Here is an 11,598-nt window from a genome sequence, read left to right as displayed (position 1 = left end):
GTGCACTTCATCATCTATTGTCTCTAGCAGGTGAAGCAAAAATCGTTCTTCTATCACCTTCCTGATTCGTTGCCCATAAAGCATGTTTTCCAAGAAGAGAAAGGAACATGGTTTATTCACATGGAAGTGTGTACTTGGAGGGTTTCTGATAAGTTGTATTTACCAGAATGTCCTGCTGCACAAATCAGGGATCAAACCTCTAAGATTCTTGTTTCCACTCTAATAACCGGATGTAGGGTATTTGACTCCAAAGTACCTTCAATACGGGAAAGCACTCAGAGAAAACTGATGTTTTCAGCTATGGAGTTGTGATTCTCGAAGTGGTATGTGAAAAGAGACCGATTGATAGAGAAAATTTTAGCCAAAAGATGGTGAATTTGGTTGATTCGGTTTGGGGGTTGTACTCCGAAGGGAAGGTGGTTAAAGCAGCGGATAAGAGGCTAAAGGGGGGAGTTCGAGGTGGGGGAAATGGAAAAGCTTTTGCTTCTGAGTTTGACTACGCGAACCTGGATAGCTTTGCAAGGCCATCTCTATGAGGAGGGTTTTGCAGATTTTGAACATTGAAGTAGAGGTGGTTGTTGTGCCGAAATTGAAGCCGAGTCTTAGTTTCTCCTGTGTAGTGTCATTGAGTCTTGAAGATATTGTTTCAAATGGAGAAGAGGAAATTCAGACACCAGGAAACATGTTTGTGATCAAAATGTGTGAAATAGAAAAAGCGGTGGTCGTGTTTTTTTTTTAATTAATGTAGAGCTTGATTCTTTTCATCCTTTCGTGTTTTTTTTTTTTCATAGGGAGAAATAGTGTTTGGGGTTGTTTTGTTCGGTTCAGCCACGTCCAAATCACAATAAGTTCAATGACCTATGTATGGTGTTCCCTCATTTTTTTTCTGTTTGTTGAGGGTGGATTATGTATGGATGAGTAGTACTACTTCTCTTATTGCATATAAATTTCAGTTTCATTCAAATGTTGACGATATCATTTCTCCTCTCTCTCTCTCTCTCTCTCTCTCTCTCTCTCTCTCTCTCTGAATGCACATGCTTCACTCATCTCACAAGCACTCAATTTATACACAAATCAAACAAATTACCGTCAATCATCTCATTTCTTGTCCAAGCTTCAAGCTAATGACAGTAGTCAAGTTATTTCCGCTGAATGGTATTTTAGTTTATGTATGCGACGAGAATGAACTAGTGAACTACCTAGAAATCCGTGAAAACAATAGCTTTAGCCCATTTAGTTTAGTGGAAACACCCCTTCATTAGAACATTACCGGTGTTCTAGTAATTCCAAAATTCAGTCGATTTATGTCTTCTCTCCAGTTCCTCTTTTCTTATATTCGAGGCACTTGATTTTGTTTATAGATGCACTATCTCTTTGCAAAGTACAGCAATCTCTTCATCTAGTTCAATGAGCGAAAAATGATTTCCAGCAAATCTCGCTTGTTTAGCTTCGTGTTGCTCCACTGAAACTCTTGTTGCTTCACCTATACTTGCAAGATTTTCCAGGGCTGGTCCCTTTTGCTTATTAGCTTTCTTTTTCGCTAAGGTTAGATGACATGTTTAGTTTGATCTCCTCAAGTTTGAAAGGCAAAGACCACTCTTCTACGTGTATGTGCATTTCTTGATGAACAATACATAACTTATCCCATGTGATTAACAACATCAAATGTTATGAGAAAGAAGAACATAAACTGTTATAAATGAAACCAACGAAAGTGCTAAATCTACTAAGCTATAATTATTAATTTGCTTTCTTGAATTTTTTGGTTCCTTGTCTCTATCCCTTTTTTTTTTGGTCAGCAAAAAAGAAGAAAAAATATTTGTATACCTCAGAGAACGCCCAATGAACATGAGAGACAAAGTGGCATTCTACATAGTAATAAGTAGAGGCAACTAGCTCTTTGGTTTCCTTGCAGATCACAGTAGAATTCTTTTCGTCTTCGTCTGGATGGTCTTTGACGGGAGAATAGGTGAGAGAGAGAGCGAGTATGCCTGTGACATTTGTGTTTGACTCCCTGTGGCAGTATTGGAACACAACTCGCATGGATATTGAAATTGCACTTCTCACAGCGAAAGGAAGGGGTATGCAATGTCCGAGGACAAACTTTACAGTTTAGCTTATTTGATTGGAAGTTGAATAAAGTAAGAGGATGCTCCTGAGGTCCAGAGTTCTTTATAGTGCAGCTAATATCGAAGTAATATGAACAAATGCTACATGCAAAGGCAAAGCCTGTTCTCTTCTGAAGACATTCGGAGCACTGAAAGTTGTCATTGAGCTCAAATGCCTTAGGTTTCAGCTTAGGACCAGCTGCTTTTCAGGCAATATTGAGATCATATCTAGGGTGCAAGGGGTGCATTTCGAGCACCCAGTTTAATTGCAAAGAGTCCTCTAACTGACAAGGTGATTTCTCGATGAGGGTTAGCGTGTGTTTGTGATAGAAAAGAGTGTGCATGCCATGAGGCGACTGGTTTATCTTCGGAGGCAAGTTAGCACATGATCTGTGCAGCAAAATACGACATTCGAAACAGACACAGACAGAATCCTTGATGCGAAGCTGGCATATTGAAGAGGTTGATGGCAATGTACAAAACCAAAAGACCATTTGCAGCAAGAAGGAACCCATGACTGCACGGTATGTGAACACAATAATAAAAGCCTCGCCAACACCATTTCTTGCTTCTTAGGTAATTTCGGCATTTGCATATGTATCCAGCTGGACACGGCATTTGCATATGTATCCAGCTGGACACCTCTGAATTCTGAAGTGACAGCACCAGGCCAGAAAGAATGGTGCTGAAGACAGCAGTGGAACAATCAAGCTTCTACATTCTGGTGCAGTCATATGCACAAGGCCAAATCTTTGTGTTGAATCCATCCACAGAGCCAAGGAAAACGAAGATTAGAACGGGAAAAGCGACAATGAAAACAACACCACACTAGTGCATGTCTTGAATCGTAGGATAAAAGACACAAAAATTGAGGAATTGCCAGGTCACTAGATAAAACACTTGAGCAGAAAAAAATGACAGCACCTCAAGTTTGGAGCATTTGATACCATCTCTCTTCCTCTTCTAGCAAAGTGTTACTCGAGAATGTCGTCTTACAAAGAAGCATCACTGCTCATGAATGCAGTACTAAAAACATATAACCAAATCAAAGTTCGGAATTCTAACCTATCAAATCTGGTTGTGAAATATGAACACAAACACTTGAGCGTAACAACTTGATCAGTCATTATAACTCGATCACTCACTAGAAGTTTACTCTAAATCCTTGGTGGCACAAAAAAATTCTCGGATTGACATTAAAAAAAGGTTCAAATTAAATGACATACTCACGGTTATCAATATGCAATAGTGAAATCTGCCAACACTAAACTTCCGAGTCAAGAATACTTATGGGAGAAGTTTGCTTTATTTTTGGTATGATTTCCACCAGAAATAGGTTTCTACATGCACTTTTAGGACTAACAATCCCCGAAACAAAAGGTTCAACACACTTCTAGTACCTGTCAATGCGAACTGCTTAACATGTCCATGTAGAAGTCATTAAGCACTAACTCCTAATTGAACGTGTGCACATGGTTCACCTTACTTACGATAACTACAAAGATTGCATAATACAAAATACATATTGCATAAAACACAGTCATTGTTTGCGCATGTGGATACTAGCAACAACTAAGACGGTGTGCACCAATAGAAAAGTAATGTAGTGAGTCCATGACGACGACCAAAGTAAGGAATGTTCTCTTGTTGCTATGAAATATGAATAATGAACTCAATTTATTATTTAACATAAGAATACAAAAAGATATGTGCGTCAGGAATGCTTCAAAAAGTTGAGATAATCTTGATGTGTGCCTAGCATTTTTGAATGAAATACACAGTTTTTAACCAGATAGTTAAAACGTTCTCAAATGACATGGCATTATAATAGCTAGTGGTAGAAATCCTTCTGAAATAACAATCGGGCTTCGTTCTGAAAGAACCGACCACTAGCCAAAGATCCAGCAGCTAATCAATATAGGGCAATAACACTTCCAAATTCACCTATTCTGGAAACTTATCCAAACACTAAAGATATTCCATAGATGTACATCTAAAGAAAGGGATAATGGCACTTCCTCTGACCCATTTGATTTGCTTGTTATGTAAAGTGATGTTATTTTGACACATAAAAATAAGGTGCTTTCAACAATAATTTCCTGAATGCAGATCGGTGCAAAAAAAATCGAAAAAATTATCTTGCGTAGTAACTTATTTTTGGGTAAAAATGACACGATTTTCTGTAGAGAGCAAACAAAACGGGGTAGATGGAGTAGTTTTGGTGATAAAGACAATGCAATAATAACAAGAGCAGCCAAAAAAACCAAGCATAATTTGAAGGAAGATTCAATAAAATACAATTTGGATAAAACTTGAGCTTTTGCATACTTGAAAATGTGAGGCCATAATCCGTTTGTAGAGGATTGATGCCTTTGTGAATGAATATACAGTATGTATATGTTGGATAAAATGAAATTTTAATTATTAAATTAAAAAACAATTTGGGAGTGAATTAAAATTGACTCCGAAACAATCACATGATATTTGGTTGAAGTATGGGTGGACATCAAATTCATGTTGGTGGGAAACTAAAGAATACATGAATTTATAGTTTAGTGGTGGACCCATTAAACATGTATTCTTGTTACAGAAATTGTTTGTAAATTTTAAGTGAAACTTATTTATTTCTAACGGGAAAGTGATTTTCCCAATGGGTGTAACTTTCATGGGAATTGTTTGGCATTACCTGGATGGTTGCCGAAGTGGTGTGTCTCTGTTTTACATCCGTTCGCCGTTAATCATTCTATCCCATTTGATTGAGTGTCTCTGATCAGTCACCTCCCTTCTATGAAAGGTCACCATATGCTCTATAAATAGGGCTCATTTGCATCCTTATTGGACACCGGAAAAATTACATAGCACATACATTTCATTCATATTGAGTCTGAGAGAGAGTACTGTACAAGTTTGCGTTCGCCCGTTGAACAAATTGTAATGCTACTTCCGTTCTTCGAAAATCGGGTAATCCTGGAAAGCAAACGTTCAAGAGACCCAAGAGCACTGGTGTGGGGGACGAATTTACTTTAAGTATATAGTATTATTCATAAAAATACTAGCTTCGATTGCCAATTTTCGGATGCCTGAGATTGCCAATTTTCGGATGCCTGAAATTGGTCCAGTAAGTTTCTAGTCTTGTTTAATTATTATTCTTTGATGTGTAGCGAATTTCCAGTGATAAACGAATCCAATTTCCAACAGTATATACAAATACACGAGAGAGAGAGAGAGAGAGAGAGAGAGAGAGAGAGAGATATGGTGATGGTGGAAATGGGGACGACGGTTGGTGTTCGGTCGGCACTCATCAGAAACTCGTACTATACGACAGACGTGAGCCTTTGTCGAAACGGCTTCGACCGGGATTCAAACAAACCTCGCATCTTGAACACTGGAGGTTTCATCAAAACGACATCGTCCCTAATCATATTACTTCGCATCTCCAAATTGAGAAGTCCATTGCAAACGAAAATCTATAAATTGTGAGCTGGTTTTGGTTGATTTCTACGATCTAAGTCGTTCATGTTTCAGATATTTTCAAGATCATAAAAATTGTTGAGGATTATTGGAATCAAATACATATTAACATATGATCGGAGATGATAAGTGTGAATTTTTTATTCTAAAAATAAACATGGCAACACTGTATCAAAACCATTTTATCGGAAACGGCGTCACTCGTAGAAACCTCACACGTTGAACCTACGAGGTGTTTTGAAACAAGGAATTCTTCAAATTGTGATCTCATCCCATGTAATCTGCCTGATCGAAAAAGTTCATATTGTAGAGATTGTCAAGATGATAAATCATGTTGAAAATTACATCAATCGAACACTGATCACCACATAATCGGAGACGATTTGGGTGAAATTGTTTCTATGAAAATAGACTTGGGCACACTGCATCAAAACCGTTTTATCGAAGAATAAATGAATTCATTTACGAGGGAAACTAGACGGCTAAAAATAGATTTGGACAAAGGCCATTGAATTCTGTAAAAACAGTCTGAAAATCCAGCACACGAAAAGCCCAACGGTTGTCGCCAATTCCTTCTCCAAGTAGATGGCCATTCGCAGAAGAATCGCCGATTCCTGGGAAAGCTTTCGATGTGAGTTTTGCACACTACTCTGGCTATGTCACAGTCAATGAGGAATTTGGGGGGGCCCTGTTCTATTTGTTTTGTTGAGGCTGTTGATGAACCTTCTTCTAAGCCCCTGGTTCTTTGGCTCAATGGAGGTGAATCTTTCAACTGGGAAGATACCCTTTTGCTCTTGCTTTTTCTTTTTTTTTTACTGTTATTTGCTTTGTGGCCTTGGTTCTGGATTTTCCCAAGTTGTGTTAATTGGACATAGTGTTAGTAATAGGCAATAGTTTTCTTGAAAAGTTATGATTTTGGATCAATGGAGGTGAATCTTTCGATTGTAAACAGACCCTTTTGTTTCTGATGTGAATTTGATTTGCTAAGTGGCTTTGGTTCTAGATTCTCCTAAGTTGTATGAACTGGATGGTAGTACCATCTGTGGGCAATAATTACTTCTAAAGTTCTGATTTTGGCTCAATGGAGTCTTTCAAGTAGACAATATCCTTTTGTTCTTGTCTTTATCGTGTTGCTTTCATTGAAGTTCGCTTTGTGGGTGCCTTTAATTTGGTTCTTAATTTTCGCTAGTTGTACTAATTGGAAGCAAAAGGAATTTGAAATATGGCCTTGTTATTTGTGTCCTTCGGTTTGAGAACTCTATGCATTCAACACTACATTCGATGCCTATATTAATTCCACATTAACTAGCTCTATTTCAGTGGCACCATGGTTATTCAGTTTATGTGCACTTGAGGATATTAAAGTAAAGGATGAATTACTTAAACATTTTCCAAATGCTAAAAGTTCAAAACTTTTCCTAGAAGACGGTTTTGCTTTAGGCAACTAAGGTTTTTGGAAATTTTATTTGGATTGATGATTTTATCTTCTATAGATGGTTGGTCATATTGGACGGACATTTGATCCATGCACCGAGAAGCATTCAGTTGTCTACTGCAATCAACCTGAGGTTTAAAAGGAACTTCATGTTCACGGTCAAAAGGCACCATCTAAATGGGATACCTGCAGGTAGATTTTCTTCGTTATGTGAATTTCTGATTGCATATAAGCTAGTTTTGTAGACAATATCATGTTTTCTGGTCACGATACTTTTTCATGATTCGATTAGTGATTACTACTTCCATTAAGTGGAGAAAAACGTTCCAATATCTAATTGGTTTCAGTAAGATCTTTATGATTTGGAACAAAAATCTATATCAAAGGAGGATGACTAGAAACCACCCATCTTGAGTAGACCATTAGAATTTAACATGTTTGGGAAGAAGTAAGAACCACATACAGAACCCAACATTCTACGTAGCTCCCGTAGAGTGATGTGCGGGTGTTTTTTTGATCCAACAAGCAGATTATGTCCACAGCAATTATATTATGCTACCAAGCTTTAACTTTTCGTGTCGATTCCATGATTTCATATTCTATCTAGCTAGGTACTTACGAAGTACAAAATTCTCTTCCTTGAGTGATTCTCCTTTCCCACAGAGTCCACACAAATCCCCTCATTTTCTAGTGCAATTGCAGGATTGTTGGTCATTGGGTGGCATCATGTTGCAGTAATTAATGAAGTCTTACTGATCAAGTTGCACACTGATGTATCTTTTGATGTCATTCTTATTCCTCAATATTATATCAGTTTTGCAGTGTAGTGGTAGATCTTAACTGGAAGGACTCTCCTACCTCAGTGCTCCACAGCTACCACGAGCTTATCCAGTCAGGAGTTCGTATTTTTATATTCAGGTACTTTTCAACTTGAATTTCTATTCAGAAGTTTATCAGATATATTTGCTTGCTTATTAATTGGATTGCTGGTATTGAAGCAAGGACGCTCCACCAAACCAATTTGAATGTTTCAAATAAACAAGCTGATATCTCTGATGATTCATGAAACCTCCGTAGATAGTTTGTTGGATGTTCCTGTATTTCTTACTCAGTCATTCATGCAGAAATTTGAAAAGATGCTAAGAATCAAAACTACTATTTCCTCCTGAGAATGGATTTTACGTTGCTTTCAGTTAACACGAATGCTTGGGTGACCATAATTTAGAGTACCATGTTACCATTTCACGTGTTGTTTAAACATTGGTGGAGTTTCAGATTTGGGGGCCAATTAAACCAATGTGTTGATGCCACTTGAGATGGGTATCCAAAATGTGGTGCATAAATGTGGTCATTGTAGTATTGCCCTTGAGTTAATCTTGCAATAAAACTGTAAGCTGATTGTTTAGTTTGGTTATAGAACTTTGGACCAAGAAGCAAGATATCTATTTATCTAAACAAGGGAGGAGGGCGAGGATGAGTTGGAAGAAACAAGAAGTCGAGCTAGCTTTGGGTAGCATCCCTTTTTTCGTTTTTGGCAAGAAGTGTTAGTTGAAGTTCATGGGGGTTGAACCCAAGTCTTATGCATGAGAGCACAAGGTGCCTACCACTGGGCTACTGGTCCACTTGTGGTAGCATCCCCTATTGAATGTTCTAGAAATATTGGTTTAGAGTACTTTAGACTTTAGGGACACCAGACAACTGGATATTGTTAAAATATCTGTTCAACTGGTTATAGGCAAGTTTATAACATGTTGGTGCAAGTACTATTCTTATTTCTACTTACTTTTTTGGGCAGTGGCGATATAGATTCCGTAATTCCAGTTACATCTACGGGGTACTGTGTAAATGCTCTCAACCTTCCTACTGTAGGCCCTTGGCGCACTTGGTTTGATGACGGACAGGTACAAACATTCCCACAAGAACTTTTATTTGGTTTTCATTTTCTTATCCTCTGTTCGAAGTCTAAAAGTAAGTAAAACAAGAACTTTGCTCGCTGATTGAACGTACTTAGTTCTGATTATTGCATTTTATCATCGATGGGATTGCTATGGAAACATAATTCTTGTAGAGACTTCGCATACCAAATAATGTGGCCTTTGGTGATCATCGTTACCAACCGTAACATTCCATTGTGCCTCGTAATTTAAAACATATCACTTTCACAACATTCTCAATGGGTTTGAGTTTAAAGTTTCTCGGTTGGAGTTTGAATATCGCTTTTTCGAGGGTGGACACAAGAATACTAAGGGCTCATATTTGTGACAGTAAGGGGAGCAGGCCATGAAGTCCCCTTGCATAAACCCAAACAAGCCCTTATTCTGTTCAAATCCTTCTTAATAGGAAACTCAATGCCAGCATTTGAGCACGTCAGTTACTCTTCAGAACTTTTTTTTAATTTATAACTCAGGTAGCTACCAGTACCAAACAAAAAGTTTGTTTATATAAAACATGAAGGAGTGTTTGGTTCCAAACTGGTTCCTTGTGCATAGTGTCTATTTCAATGGCAATGTTTTGTACTCTTATGTATTGTATAGTTTTTGGTCTTCCTGATCGGCAACTCTTTTATGTAGGATTACATTGGATTGATTTATAATCTATCTTTCTATCAGTTCATTACTTGAATAAATTTATTGTAAGTCCTCTCCAAGTAATAACTGAATGTTGCCAATATTTTCAAGGAGAAATAATGTGGAGACTGTTATTTGACGAATGTACTCTCTCTCTGCACCCGCAGTTATGTAAAAGTCCATTTTTGATGCATACGCGTTTATTACCTACGTGCACGTACAGAACTTGGGCAACTATAAATTACCTACAGCATATCAGAATCAAAAAGCATAGGAGAACTTTTGTAAGCTCCCTCTTTCATCCTTGAGTTTAGACCACATCACCTCTAGGGGCATCGTAGGTTCCATTACCAGTCCACCCTATTGGTGAAGAACGTTTATAGTTGTCATCATCAGAATGAATAGATGCCTGCAAACCAAACTGAGTTAGGCAATAGGCATTCAGTTTTTACGAAAATAAAAGAGAAAGGGATAACTAAAATAAGAAGCAGAGATAGTCCTAAATCTAAATTAAGAAATTTTCTTGACAGCATGTGCCTTAGATGTAGCTTTTCAATTGCTATCTGGATGAGACAGAAGTTCACGATGGATGCATCATTGTAAGCCACCATTAGTCTCGCTCAAGGACTGATACATTTGTTCCAATCCATTTTTGTCCGACGATACAACACTCAACAGGCAATCATCTCAACTCATAACAGCGTGTGAGACCATTCTAGGATGACTAAACACCTTATGTGAATTATCTGATTCTGGGATCAAGATAATCTTTTTAAGAGAGAGGGGCAACCACCCTAAGAAACATCTCTTCTCTATTATTATTAGTCTCATTCTCGGTGTTCAGTTTCTGAACCACCCAATTTCTTAAAGTGGATTAAATGCAAGAGCTTTTAAGGTAAATAAAAACCGTATGCGTTGGCCATAAATTACTAATCGATCAAAATCAGAACCAGCCCAAAATTTTAATCTTCAATTGAACAAGGCTCTGAGGTCATGCTTGGTTGTTGCTTTCACAAATGTTTTCCAGAGAGCAAATAAATGCACACCATTTCGAACATTGCCTCAGTATAACAGGATCTGATGAAGTGTGCAGATAAATTGACAGAAACTGTAGAAGAGAAGGGTTTTCTCACCATGGCTGCAACATCAGTTGCCCTGCCAAGAAATGGGTCACATCTTCTCAACGTATGAACTTGAGAAAAATATCATCACAGCCTCTTATACGTGGTTATTCAGCGCTCATGCTTCCTGTATTTAGCAACAGCAGCAGCAGCAGAAGAACATGAAAAGATTAGGAAATGCAAACCAAACAGAACAAACCCGAATACCTACCTACCTACCTACATACATTTACATACATACATACTCATATGTATACAAAGGGGGGTTGGTGTTTTTGAAGTAACTGCAATCATTGGCTTTGACAATCTGAGTAACGGTTGACCAAGATCATCTAGTTAAAGAGAGGAGCCTCATTCTCTCACTCGCTTACAGTTCCAGATATTCTTTTGAGTGATTCTATTTGAACCTCTTAATCTCAGTACACACTGGGAGCTTTTAAATGCACATACTTCTTTAGAGGAACATCACAGAACCATAAGAGCATCTCCGAAACCCATACTCATTTCTTGATAACATAGGGTGTCCAAGTCAGCTTTCGCGCACCTCAACAGCTCAACTAATCCCAGGGATCGTTTCCACCATCCACTAGCAAAGGGTTCCGATTTAAGCTATATGAACTAACCCTACAAGAGTTAATAGCAACAAGAGGTTCTGAACCCAACACCTAGCTAGACTGGAAATGAACACTCCTCTAGAGTATTGGGATCTCCAATTTACACACCAGGAGTGAATCAATTTAACCCCTTGTAGCATGTTGAAATAGACACAATGGATTTACCAAGCATCCCCCATTAAGATTTGATACGCATTTAATCATCAAAAATTATGAGATACGATGGTTGTTTCATACTATATGCCAAATCGAAATGTGCTCTCAAACATTATGCATGGCTAT

At 38.0% G+C, this 11,598-nt stretch overlaps 1 protein-coding gene across 2 annotated transcripts; it reads left to right on the top strand.

Moving 5' to 3' along the window:
• The first annotated feature begins 6,072 nt into the window (after positions 1–6,072).
• LOC131300714 (serine carboxypeptidase II-2-like) lies at positions 6,073–9,008 on the top strand. 2 transcript variants are annotated; one of them, XM_058326679.1, is made up of 4 exons: positions 6,073–6,338; positions 7,073–7,206; positions 7,829–7,932; positions 8,810–9,008. In XM_058326679.1, the coding sequence occupies exons 2-4, from the start codon at positions 7,192–7,194 to the stop codon at positions 8,988–8,990; spliced, it is 300 nt and encodes a 99-aa protein (XP_058182662.1). In that variant the 5' UTR covers positions 6,073–6,338; positions 7,073–7,191; the 3' UTR covers positions 8,991–9,008. The 2 variants fall into 2 exon arrangements, 1 of the variants encoding a protein (XP_058182662.1); XR_009191037.1 differs by having other exon boundaries at positions 6,073–7,206; positions 7,837–7,932.
• Positions 9,009–11,598: the final 2,590 nt, after the last annotated feature.

This window comes from Rhododendron vialii, chromosome 9a (assembly GCF_030253575.1).
Source record: "Rhododendron vialii isolate Sample 1 chromosome 9a, ASM3025357v1".
NCBI classification, from domain to species: Eukaryota; Viridiplantae; Streptophyta; class Magnoliopsida; order Ericales; family Ericaceae; genus Rhododendron; species Rhododendron vialii.
This window is presented reverse-complemented; position numbering and strand designations above follow the sequence as displayed.